The sequence below is a fragment of the Haemaphysalis longicornis genome, unplaced genomic scaffold (genome assembly GCF_048455015.1).
Source record: "Haemaphysalis longicornis isolate Haplotype H1 unplaced genomic scaffold, Haemaphysalis longicornis Haplotype H1 scaffold_64, whole genome shotgun sequence".
NCBI classification, from domain to species: Eukaryota; Metazoa; Arthropoda; class Arachnida; order Ixodida; family Ixodidae; genus Haemaphysalis; species Haemaphysalis longicornis.
This window is the reverse complement of record NW_027526415.1, coordinates 1,375,646-1,389,180: the sequence shown is the minus strand read 5'-3', so window position 1 is coordinate 1,389,180 and position 13,535 is coordinate 1,375,646. Positions and strand designations below refer to the sequence as shown.

General features: G+C 51.7%; 1 protein-coding gene across 1 annotated transcript in view; it reads left to right on the top strand.

Moving 5' to 3' along the window:
- Positions 1–2,237: 2,237 nt before the first annotated feature.
- LOC144144182 (uncharacterized) overlaps positions 2,238–13,535 on the top strand; it is a 304,890-nt gene continuing 293,592 nt past the window's right edge. Inside the window, exon 1 of the mRNA XM_077675547.1 lies at positions 2,238–2,557. Within this exon, the coding sequence (XP_077531673.1) occupies positions 2,521–2,557 (37 nt within the window). The 5' untranslated portion in view covers positions 2,238–2,520. The remainder of the gene's footprint in view (positions 2,558–13,535) is intronic.

Sequence of the window (13,535 nt, the reverse complement as noted above, 5' to 3'; positions counted from 1 at the left end):
GCTGTGCGGGGAAGTGAACGAAAGAAGAAGACCATCGGCAGACACCGCGTCTGTAATGGCTGCCCACCCAACAGCTGGCTATCGGAGCCATAAGTGATCTACCGACGCAGCAACCAACGTGCCGACCGACCCTTCATGCGGAGGAGCACCGGCGAACACAGCGTGCCCCATGTGGGAGTACCTCGCGTTGCCACTACTCGTGGTCCTGTGCGTTCCCGTTCGGGTCCATGGAGCAGCCACGTCCCACAGCGTCGACGACTGGCGCGAGGACCTCTTCCTGCCGGGACTCAAGGCGCAGTACCTCAGAGACAGCGGCAAGCTGCCGAATTCTTTCGAAAGCGCGCTGAGGAAAAACCAGCGAGAGCAAGAGAAGCAGACAGCCAACGCCTCTGCTGCGGTCGACGACGGGGAAGATACCGGCACGGGTTCAAAGGTCTCGGGACTCCTAGAGCCCGCCGATGGCGGCGTGGACACAAAATTTGCGCCCCACCACGAAGCTTGGACGTACTGCGCCGCCTTTGGGGCCTCCTTCATCTGCGCGTTGCTTTTGGTCGTGTACAACGTCCGCCGCAACAGACTTGGAGGGAACCGCGACGAAGAGGGGGGTGACATAGTCCACTACAGCCGCCTGCAGGGGGACAACAGGTGGCAGGACAGAGACGCGTCTCCTCCTGGCCGGAAGGCCTGCTCGTCCCTGCGACTGTGCGAGGCGAGCGACCTTGACGCCGAACGCCTCGTCCTGCAGCCCCTCCTTGAGCAAGCCATCTTGGGCTCGCCACGGCGCAGCGGTCGCGAGCGCTCCAATGCCGTTACCAGAGATCCCCGCGACAGGCCGGTGGTGAGGTCACTCTGGTCCAAGATCATGCGCTCGTCCCGCGACATTTTCGTGCCCGAGCAGTTCGTTAGCGGATCTACGGTGAAGGGGCCGGCGGCGCATCCTACGCCGAACCACGCGATGACCGTGTCCACTCTTCCCACGATCACGTCCAGGGTGGAGTCCCTCCAGGACATGACCGAAGTGGAGAAGACGCTCTGGTGGAGGACGATGTGACAAAGCCCCGGTACCTCCGAGTGGTCGTGTACAAGCGTCGGAATCGAAACTAAATTGGCTCGCCGATTTTCGTGCCTGCATTCAGCCGATGGAATATGCCAGCAGGAAATATAAAAAGCACAGCTTCAGCGCGGAAACGAACGGCTAAGGATTGCGCCGAGATGTAGTTTTTTTTAGTCAACATTAAATTTTTGCGATAAGAAACGACAAAATCACGCATGTGCGGCGACGTTCACAGACCTGTTCAGAATGCAAACATATCTAAACGAATCGCGCCTAGTAGACCGTACTTATTAATTTGGCATGCGAGCGTTATTATACTATGGATGGGTTTACAACACTCTATATGTATTTTTCTGATGCTTGGTTTAGTGCCATGACAACAAAGCGGAATCTTTGCCTAGTTAGTATACGTGTTATTTAAATTTTATCGTGAGCCTGTTTCTAGCGATAATAATTGCAGTTCATATGCAGTTACCAAATCAGTCGTTAAGTAGAACATTCAAAACGCTAATAAAATTTATTACACTTGCACCGCCTGAAATCGTGTGGCAAGATTTTTACGGGAGTCCCTTTGGTGTTCTGTAATTTACTTTAACTAATGGACGCAGCGGCGACCTCGTTTCTCAAACTACTGACAGGTTCGTTTTGCCCTTAGAAAGGAGGGTATAAGTTTGAAAAGAGAACGGAATCGAAAAAGAAAAAAATTGAAAACAGTGATGGCGTATTTATTTTTATGCTGCCTCTACTATTCGTTATTTTTATGTGACAAGCTTGAATCTGTTCGCAATTAATCACGGCTGTCTGGCGTAAAGTCTTTCAGCTTCTGCCCTGTAAGCCGGTCCCATTTTTCAACAAGCTCCGCCTGGGCTCGTAAAATATCTAGCACCGCCGCGAAATTTGATCGGAGTAGCTTTTCGGTAATCTCTGGGCGCTGGAGAATACGATGCCTGCGGCCGAGCAAATACAAACAGCGAATAAAAGATTACAAATGGTTCGCAACTGTTCGGACTGCGAGCGAAGCGGCTCATCACGCTCAAGAGGGACGGAGCGGCGCCCGGAGCAGACGACGGCAAAAAGGAGGGAGGCAGAAAAAAAACTGCGAAACGTCCTCCTCGCCAACTTCCGTTTCGATGACGTCGTGAAACCGTGACCTCACTTCCGTCGAGCGAGTTTCGCTCGATTTTTGTTTGCTCCCGCGAGCGTCGCTGGTTTCGGTGGCTGGCTTCTGGCGAGCAGCGCGCATTTCGTGCTGGGTTGTGCGTTGTGTTGGTCCGTAAGCCTAGCGTCGGTCCGCGCGGCGCGATGATTTGTGTGCTCGCCTCTGGTTATTCGTCGCTTGGATTGCAAGGCAGCAGTGCGACATTGTTGTGGTGAATATCTGGCCTACCGTACGGATTACGCTGACCACTGGATTTCGCTCTGCTCGAACTTCGTGGTGTTGTGCGAGAGGGAACGCGGCGGAAAGCATGGGTCCGGCCCGTCATCTGCTTCTGTGTGCGATCGGTGAGTTTTTGGTGCGCGTCAGTTGACGTTTCGGCGTTGGCAGCAGCTTGCTATCGGCGTTTAGCGTTGCGGCGGTCATTGCACGGAACATTGACGCCGTGCGAAATGCGGCGAGCGTTTCAAACTTTAAACTTGATCAGAGGAAAAACAGTAGAGTAGCAGCGTTTACTCGTTCGTCTCGTCGTTTACGGTGCGCGTTTGTTGGCTTCTGAGCACAGCACACGTGCTTGATTCAAGACCACTATTCTACTTGGCCGCTCGAGCTGTTATCGCCAAAGTATGGAAAATGCTATTAGGGCGGCAGTACTGTCAGAAATGTGCAACGGTGCGCACGTACTACACAGGCGTATGTCATTTACGGCGAGGACTGCACCAATGGAAATTTCTTTCTGGCGACGCTAGGCGTTCATTTAGACGCGCTTGGAACGCACGTGTCTTCGGAATGAAAACAAAAACAAGAAGTGAAGATACTTGACCTATCGTCGGGTACACATTGCGTGCAAGGTTTGGGTGGAACATCGCGGCGTTGTTGCAGACCATCCAAAATGAGCGCTACGGTTGCATTTGAATTTTAAAGGATATACGTAATTGCGTGCGCCACACAGTTCAGTGACGCTTTTGCCTGAGCCGCTTTGTCGATCTGGTGTGTAGCAAATGTTACCAGAAAAGTTGAGACCACTACGGCTAACCAGATGCATTATGGGTAGAAAAAGAGGGGAAGAGGTTTGAAGTCGCTTTTGTTTTATTTTTATGAAGTGTTTTTGTTAATAGGCCGCCATTGATACACAAAGTAAAGACAAAAGCGGGAAAGGGAGACGATGTTTTTCACCATTTCACCAAACACCAAGAAAATGATGGCAAGGTCAGAGCATTGGCGTAAGCTAGTTATTGGTTACGATCGTGGGGCATGATTTTGCAACGAGTGAGAGTTTGAACGAACTAAAGGAAGCGCACGGTACGACACTAGCGCTTGTGCTGCGGGCTTCCCCTCTCCCGTTCTCTCGTGCGCTGGAAAACTGTGACAAGGTAACTTTTGTTTCTTTTTGTTTAGCACGGCCGGCTGCGGCCCAGACCTAATTTCGTGAGGACAAGATATAACCGCTTTCCTCGTAGCGCCAGGTTCATAAGACATCTTGATATCAAAGGACAATGCTACCTTTGTAGGCAACATGCCACAAATTTTGAATTGTGCCCCTGGCCGCCTGATTCCTGGAGACTGTCTGCTTATAGACTCTAAGGGAACACGTGGTGCCGAGTGCTGTGCGAGCGGTTTCATGGCCGTGCTAAGAGCTATCACGCATGCGCGAGTTGTGATGCATGGCGCTGCGCGAAGTAAACCTCGTCGCACGTCTAGCGCGCAGGCGCAGAGACCCCCCCCGGCATCATTACGAGCTTTCTCGCGCTGTCGCATGTCCAAGCGCAGACACCTCGCGGTTGCCCGATGTTCGCATGCAGCAAAAGTGAATTTCTAGAGCGCTTGTTTCTGCTGCATCGTGCAGTTCGATGCATGCAGCCCTTCATTTCACTAATCACTGAAAGTGTAAATTTTTAGTTTGTGTGTCAAGCTCGGAAAACGAGAAGACGTCGTGGGCCATTCACGGCCGCCACATTATCTACTGCAATGACGTCACGCTGGTGCTTACCCTCTCCCTGAAATTTTGAAGACGGCGGTCAATCATGGGTATACTTAAACGCGAAAATCTTGGTCTGTTTGTCGCTTTGTCTGTCTGCCCCTCGACTCAGCCGCCCGGTTAAAAGTTCTTGGAATTCTAAACGAGGCGTTTATGTAAGCAAAACATTTCCGAATTGCTAAATTTGGTAGCATATTTTATTCTTGTCAACATTGTTCATCAAAAAGAAGACGTTAGGCATATTTGAGACGAAACTTAAGAACATACCTGATACCAGCACTGTTCTTTAATTAAAAATAGATGTAACAAATTTCATTTGATATAACTGCAGTTATGCGGAGATGCTGCTGATGTTATTTATGTGCCTGTTTTGCGTGTTTTTTTTCGCAAGCACCTTTGTTACATGGGGCGTATTGTATTGTTGTAAACGCTCCGGCTCTTGTGCATAGAGTTTATTTACATGCCCTTTTTTTTTCCATTTCTCTCCCGTTGTGTGGCGTTTGCCCGCGATTTTACATTTTAGGCCTTATATAACGATGTCTGGCAACATTGCCTTGTGCTCGCATAATGCACTGCTTTGTTATCCTCCTAATCCCCCTTCCCCATCGCCTTATGTAATGCCCTCTTGGGCCTTTAGTGCATGAAAATGAATAATTTAAATAAAAATGATCCTTTTAAAATCAGAAACCTCGTCGGGATAGACATCTACCGTAAGGCATGCGGCAGGCTGGCATTGGGTATAATAAGTGCAAAGTAAAATGCGCTTTCAGAAGAGGGGATAATAAGTTTGGATCATAAGAGGTGGGACAGGCACCTCTATATTGAAGGCATGGGCGCTCAAACACTGAAGAAGACTGAAAGCTGGCAATGAAGTTTACAACAGTGGTAGGTAGGAATAGAGTCAACATTATCATCATCCGCCTGTCTACGCCCACTGCAAGACAAGGGCCGCTCCCCGGTCCTGTGCTAACTGCGACCAATTTATCCCCGCAAACTTCTTGATCTCATTTGCCCATCTAACTTTCTGCCGCCCCCTGCCACACGCTTGGCTTGGCTTCTCTAGGGCTCCACTCTGTTGCCCTTAATGACCAACGGTTGTCTTGCCTTCGCATTACATGTCCTGCCCACGCCAATTTCTTCTTAATTTCTACGGATATGTCCTGAACGCGCATTTGCTTTCTGACCTACTCTGCTCTCTTCTTGTCCCTTAACGTTACCCCTATCATCTTCCGTTCCATTGCTCGCTGAGACGTCCTTACTTTAAGTTGAACCCTTTTAGGGAGCCTCCAAGTTTCTGCCCCGAATAGACTATCCGGAGCCATAAAAAGGAACGTGACAGAAGCGAGCTGTTTGGCGTGTGGAAAGGATTGAACAAGAAAGTGGATTAGGTCTACCCGCCCGGCAAATAAGGAAGCAGAGAGAGAGAGAGAGAGAGAGAGAGAGAGAGAGAGAGAGAGAGAGAGAGAGAGAGAGAGAGAGAGAGAGAGAGAGAGAGAGAGAGAGAGAAAGTGGATGTATGATAATGCTAAGGGGCTAAGGGCAGGGCCGCCGCAGTAGCGAAACTGCTGGGGCATATTTCTGTCATGCAACGTCGACCTGTTAGGCGCACGTTCTCCCTCCGTGCCGAGGGCCGCAAACAGCCGCGCGGCCGTTCGTTCTCCGCCGTTTGACAGGTGCACAGTCACGCGGCATGCAGAGACGGTGTCCGTCAAAATTTTCGCAACACAGGGCCATTCATCAAGCAGGTCACGCTGCAGTAGCGCGGGGCCACGCTATACGCTGTTCCTGTGCACAAGGCAAACGCACAGGTCATTAGAGAGTTATAGCAGAGCGAAGAACCGGTCCCGGTACGGTACAGGGTAGGCTACCGGCGCTACTGCGCGTGCGCACAGGTGGGTAAACTGGTTGTGCGCAGGTGCACCGGGTACCGTACCGGGACCGGTTTTTCTGCTCTGCTATAACTCTCTATTGTCTTGATTGATTCTGGGGTTTAACGCGCCGACGCAACGCAGGCGATGAGGTGCGCCGTAGTGGAGGGCTCCGGATTAATTTTGACCACCTGGGGATCTTTATCGTGCGCCGAAATCTCGTACACACGGGCGTTTTTGCTTTTTGCCTCCATCAGAAAAGCGGCCGCCGCGGCCGGGAATCGAACCCGCGACCTCGTGCTCAGCAGCGCAACGCCTTAGCCATTGAGCCACCGCGGCGGGTTAACTCTCTATTGTCTCACTGGCTAACAAAGGCGAGGGTTTCTCGCCCTTCGGCAAGCCTGCCACTCCTTCCTTGGCCCGTCAGAGTGCGCGATCCCGACTGACATCCTGGACTGCGCGAAATGAAGCCGCAAGGTCGTCGTACGAATTGAAATGCGAGATCACTCTTGTCCGCTACCTGGAAAGTTTCTCCGAGGAGCTGCAATGACACTGTACGGTACGTCATCTCAAGAACAGCGTGCGCATCGTGTGAAAATCATTAGCGGCGCAATGGACGGGCAACATCCGGCCCCGCGCATGTCGCTGCGGAAAATGACGCACGTGAGACCCCTCCAGTTTCTCTTTCTCAACCGCGACTCAACGGCTGGCGTAACCCAGAGCAAACGTTGCCAGCTGTGTGAAGCGTGACCATGCTTCACCACACTGAGTGCGTTGATTGTAGACCTTTTCCTAGTACAGTACCTATCACTTCGGCTTGATGGGCGTAAACGCTGAACTGAAATAGTTATATTGGCGGCAAGGGGGGGGGGGGGGGGGGGCAGTGCGTTACCCCTTGGAGGCTGAGCAGGCTGTTTAAAAACGAGACCCGTGTACGCTGCGACAAGGATTACCACGGTATCAATCGACCCGAAACATACATAGGGAGGATTCACTTTACTGAAGCGCCGGCTTTTAAGTTTGCTGGTTTTGTCAACTTGCCAGGAGCGGAGGTTAGCGAGAAGCGATTTACGTGTCGATTGATTGAATAAACGTTTATTGAGAAAAAGGTAAAGAGAAAAAATAATCTTGAGCGTAGTAATTGTTTGTAGATGGAGGAAAATAACTTCTTCAGCTCTTCTAAAATAGGGATGTGGTGCAGGAAAAGTGCAACGCTTTTGGCGGGAATTGCCAGTAGCTCTTAAGCGCAAGCTCCTGTTGGTTTTGCATCGTCACTCGCCGTCGACCTCGCTGTAACCGAGAGAACGGAGAGGACACCGAAGGTAGAGCGGGCAGGAAAGCGGAGGAGGAAAGTATGGTGAAAGTGTGAAGGGTGGGGGGTTGGGGGGGGGGGGGGGGGGGGCGGTATGCCGAGGCCGCGCGAGACGTGGTCCGCGGCGGCGACGGGCTACAAGATAACTCCAGAGTAGCGCTCGCCGTCGTGCGTTCGCTGACGACTTGATGACGTCCTGGGACGCAGCAGCTATGCGCCGTCGCCGAGACGACTATGTACAGTTCGCGCTGCGCTCAAATTTCGCATTAGGAAGTATCGTAACCAACCGTCAGCCAGTTTTTTTTACCTATGTATTTTAACAGATGCTCAACTCGTAGTTCGTTGTCGTCTTGGGGAATGGCCCGGAGTGTTTGAGCGTGGGCTGCGGCTTGTGCCGCTTTATTTCCCTCGAGGGACGCAAATTCCGGCGTCCAGACGGCATGTAGTGAGGAACTCTTTTTGGTTTACGGGGTGAAGCAAGTACTTGTGAGAAGATACGGCCGAGGGTGTAGCTTCGTCAAGCGGCCTGGGAATCTGTGATGATCGTCAAGTATGGCGTGTTCGCTGCGGGGACCATGCGGGTAACTGCAGGTGTCATGGCCGTCTTCTCGGCTGTTTTTGTGCATGCAGTGGGTTAGAGCTGTTGATGCGATGAAGATGTTGTTCACGACTGTCGACTGCGCCGACGTCACGTGGGAATCGTTGGGGGTATGGGGAGGGTGAATTAAGAAGTTCTATGCGCTTCCTCGACGTTACCGTTGCTCGGAGAAGAAGCCCAGCTAGAGAGCACGAATGTAGTTGTCAGTGACACGGCGATGCATCATTATGCAAGACAATGCTCTAGCGTCCTTTAGAAGCTGCGAAAACGCCCCGTAGCTTTTCCGAAGCCTTTTCGGCTTTATCGGTGGACTGGGTGCAGTTATTAGGGTACTGTAGGAGCTCGTGTTCCTACGTGTTGGCTTTCTGGCCTGCACGAAGAAACGTGGGGCAGCTGAGGATTACGTCGAGAGCTTAGGAGAGCCGGCGGGGCCGCACCGCGAAACAAAGTATTTTTGGGCTAGCCGCACTTCGCCCCCCCCCCCCCTCCCCCCCTCACAGGTTTTTAACCCTAGTTGAAATACGTGGATGATCGATCGATGATGTTGATGAAGATATTGAAGTTGGCTGGCTGATCGAAGGCACATAGCTGGCGACGGTCTACTCCACAAAATTTACACTTTATAACAATATTTACAGCTAAGTTACAACACACATCGCAGTACCATTGTTCGAGGAGAGCTCGAGATGAGCGCGCATCAAGCGGGGCTCTCTCCTTTCTACAACAAACACCTTGGTTTTATTTAAAAAACCACGCCTCCAAGGAAGGCGGAACTAGCGTCACTAAATGAAGGCTTTTAGAGTATCGGCACTCTTTTCGCTCATTGTTATGTGCCGCCAGGATTTTCATTGGTCGGTCGGCACCACGTGATATTTGTTTACATATGAGCGCAGCCATTTTGTTTCTGGGTGCCTCCTCTCTCTCTCTGTCGCGCGGACGCCAGAGCGGCCGGTCGCACTGTGCCGGTCACAACGGGTGGCTGTTTCGTTGGGAGAAATGGCAACAGTGCAAACAAGAAACAAAATGGCCCCCAAACGCTTCCGGGTGCACGAAGTGGCGGTACTCTTAAGCGCAGCTTATTTAGTGACGCTAGGCGGAACCAAAGAGACAGAGAAGGACACATAATGAAAATATCTGGCCATTCGTATGCCACACAGATGCCACAGGCGGAGCTCATAATTAAGCAATTGGCCCACCCCTTGTCCCAAATTCCTTTCTCATTCCCACGCAAACCAGACGTCCACACTCAGGAAGAATTCGCACCGGAAGCCGCGAGATGAAAAGCAAACAAACTAACCAAGTCTGACGCGTTGTTACACCGATTCGGGAGTGGCCTCAAAGAGCCCGACACGGCCTACACTCCCCGAACCCCACATGCCAACAAACGCCTGCGGCGTGTTGCCGCTTGTTTACCACAGGTCGCTGCCGCCGCACCATGCCCGTTTCCGCGGCCAACGGTTCCGATAATTTATGTCCAGTTGTCGCTCGGTTTCCGGCCATCCCCGAATTACCTATTGCAAAACAAAACAGAGCATGTTAAAGCCGACACCTCCATGCAGCGAAATGTAGGCGAAAAGGCGGCGAACGTCGCCCGGCGGCGGCCGCTCCGCCGCCGGCGTCAAAAATACGGCTGTTCGCCGGCGATCTACGCGAGCTAGATGTCGAACGCGCGGCGGCGAACGCGACTGGAAGCGGCAAACTGCATTTTGAGGCCGCAGCCAATCACAGCCTCGTACTTCGTTGTACTTCCTGTCCTGTCTTCCATCGGCGGCGTTCGCCGCCGACGTGACGAGTCCATGCAACGTGACGCGGCGTTCGCCGCGTCACGTTGCATGGAGGTTGGGGTGGACGAAAACTGAGCGGCGCGTCAAACCACGGCGTCCGCCGCGCCAAGTTCGCCGAGAAACTTCGCTGCATGGAGGTCGGCCTTTACAGTTTCAAAGAAAGCCGCCGCTGCCGCCGCTTTGACATTTCGCGTCTTCGTGACGAGTCCACCCAGCGATTTATGACCCGGCCGCTGCGCTGCCGCTACCGGTCCCGCACCGTAGCTTGGACACTCAACGCGCCCGGTGCGGACCCACATGGCCCCCGTCCCTCATTGTTTCACGCATTGTTTCAGACAGAAAAAAAACAAAAGGCACTCGAAGAAAGTGCTTCCATCTGCGGCGCGTCGCGCCCCTTAGCCCCTCTAGGCCGTTGACACTCAGTCCGAGCCTCTACGGAAATGAAAGAGAAGAAAAATTAGTGCCCTTTAACCCTGTGAAGAAGGATGACCTGCAAAGCTGGCTGCAGTCTACGGAATGCACGAAACAAAACGCGTTTATCGTAATTTACGATGGAGGATATTTCCTAGCCAATCAGCTGAATGAACCTCTCATGGACCCAAGCCCTGTTCTTGCAGATAAACATGGAACTGCCTGTGACCCTCCCGCGTCGTAAGCATCTTACTATTTGTGTAAGGCCAAGTTCAGCGCAATTGTCGTAATAACTTTCAAGAATGACGTCATTTCACGTCTCAGCCAACCGAACTGCGTGACATGGCATTTTTTACGTCCATTGATCACAATACGCGTTTTGCGTTGATAATCTGAACATAGCCTAATACACAAACCAATCCGCTCTACCACTACGGACTCCGCAGAGGTCCCATTGGGCCGTTGAACGTCCGCGTTTAAATCTCGTACCAGCACAACAGACATGCCATCCATCAGTACGGGCATGCTGCACGCCTTCTCTCCTCTATTCTTCACTACAAACCTTCGCACGCATAAACCCGCAACCGGTCATGTGCGCGTGCTTAGAAGGGACAGACGCCGCGACGGCGTGTTGCGGTCGTTTTAGGGGGCATCACCTTGGTAGCCGTTAAATGGGCTTCGCGGGAACGGCGTCTCTTTATGTCCGCGTAACCGAGTGAATGAACGCAGCAGCGACGATAGAAAGGAAACGTCTAGCGAAAGGTGAAGTGGACTACGGCAGTGTGGCTACGGCGTCATTTCTCTCACTGCCTTTCCCTCACACGTGTTTCATGTGCCGCCACCAAGGAGCGCCCTTCCCTTGACGCTTCCCCAGACGCTGTTCCATTCTTCGCTAATCCATACCACGTGACGTTTGCGCGGTAGGTTCAAGCACGATATGCAACAACGTGCTCGCAGCTACCATGTGCGGGGCTAATCCGAACCACGTGACATTTGCGCGGGAGGTTCAAACACGATTTGCAAAATGCTGGCCGGCGGCGGCGGGGCACTGCGAGGTAGCAGCAGAGTAGCGCACGCCGCCTTACGTTCACGGATCAGGCGAACACTTCCTGAGGCGCAGCAGAAATGCGCTATGTCCGAGAAGACTGCAGCTCGAGCTGCGCACAAATTTGTATTAGGGAGTGTAGTAATCGTCAGTGCATTTTTTACGCCCATCCGTGCTTCAGTTTATTTTTTGCAATCATCTGATAACCGCATACCGCCGTCAGCTGCCGACTGCGCAACTTGCCAAAGGGGCATCGGTTGAAGCGAGGGGAAAAATAGTTGTGAAAGAGGTGTGAGCGGTGGTGAGGAGGAGCCCCGGAGCGGTGCCGAGTAAATCGATGACACCGGAATGAAAACGGGGGGGAAGGGGGGAGGGGGGAGGGGGGTTAGACATATACTGCTTTGCAGTAAAACATTCCAGGCCAGTCTTAGAAATTAGGCGATGCAACCCCCAAACTTAACACCCCTTCTTCACCATAGTGCATTCGAGGGAGGTATCACGATGTTGTAATTTGTAATTAGGGTGTCGAACCGGAACCGAGCCGAAAACTGGAACCGAACCGATATTTCTGCCGGACCGGATCCCGAGCGGAACCGTTATTTCTTGAGCCCGCTGAATCCGAACCGGAAAAGAACTAACGATTACCGGTTCGCGACAAAATGGTTCGACCGTCTGCTGTTGATAACCTATGGCCAATATCATTCGGGGCTTTTCTCTTTCACGCACCACCAACTTTGCAATGCCTGGCGCAATTTTCCCCTTTAGATGAACAAAAGCGCTTTAAACGCTGTCTTCGTGGTCGCAGCACTGAAAAAAAAAGATTGTGAAGCAAAAATGGCATGTTGATGGTGGTTGCACGAAAAAGTAATTAATGCCACACTCTCAGCGCGGCTTGCAGGACGATTGAAGCACCGACATTGCCAAGCTTCCCTCGCTGGGACTCTGCAGGGGCAATTAAAACCGGGCCGCGAAATTTCTACACTTCGCACCGGCCAAGGCTCCAACCCTGGCAGTGTCTACTTGTAGCATTTCAAAAGTGTTGAAATTATGGCTGGTTGGAACATAATCGTAAGAATGTAAACAGTAGCTCGACGGACAGGGTACCGACAGAAAGGAACTCACACTTGCACTTACTATAGCAACTATGTTTTTATGGCTTAGGGAAAGGCTTTATAAACAAGTGGGGGAACCCCGTGAAACAAGAAAGAAAGAAAAAGAGGGAGAAAGGGGCAGCTGAAAGAAGTTTCTGAAACACACAACAGGGGGAAACGACCCGCGGGCGCGGCCATGCCAATACAATAAATGTTACAACAAAATATATTTTCGTCAATAAAAAAGTTATTTCCAAGTTGTCGGAGGGAAGAAAGTCAACTATCTACTGGAGAAATATTTAGAATTTTTTGGGGTCGTGCGCATGCAGATGGACTATGACGTGGCATAAACTTTATGCCGCGTAGTCAACGTTTAGGTGCCGTTCTATTCTAGAGAACTAATTTCTTCAATTTAATTCTGGCAGTCAGGACAGCACGGCGCAAACATTATTATTTTGGCCCTGATCCGAGCCGAGTCCGGCCATGGCCTGGGTGAAAAGTTAGTCGGGCATCCGAGCCTGGCCCACGGGCTGGGCCTGGCCCGGGCTTTCAGGTAGGCTTGAGCCCGTGCTCACCAGTAGTGCACTTGTTCTCATCACGTTTATCACGTGTTCTCCCCTCGCTCTGAGCTCCACGAGGCTTCTTGATACCGTACGGTGAGGACAGTCAACGCTGGCTTCTAACGCGAAAGACCCAAGTGCCTCATTTTGCGGAAAAGACGAGAAATAGAGGTGGCGGGCCAAAGCAAAATTTCGATGTCAATTCTCGAATTGAGAGGTGTGCGCAGAGTTGGGCACCAGACTTTCGAGTTCAATTGCAAAATAAACTTATTATCATCATCATTGCCAGTCGAGTCTGTCGTACTATAGTCGCTTGTACAGGATAGTCTACTCTTCACAGTCGTATGGAACTGCCTGCGGTGTGTGTGCGTGCGTGCGTACTTACGTGGAAGGTTTTTGTGGGTTGTTTTGGTATAGGGATGCAGGCAGCGTTCCCTGTTGGTTGACGTGGCAAGTCCGATGCCTAGGGTGCTGCAGCCCGGTTCTGCGATATTTCTCTGCCAGGCTGCGTCTCCTTGCACGCTTCTATTGGGACGCTAAATGGACCACGAAGACAAGGCCCCGCTTGCCTTATTTGAGAGAACCAGCCTTTCGTATAACTCACTTAACTGTATTGGGGCTTCAAGGACGTTGTTCTTACCATAAAAGATAAGAAACATCGAAAAACGTTCAAATTTT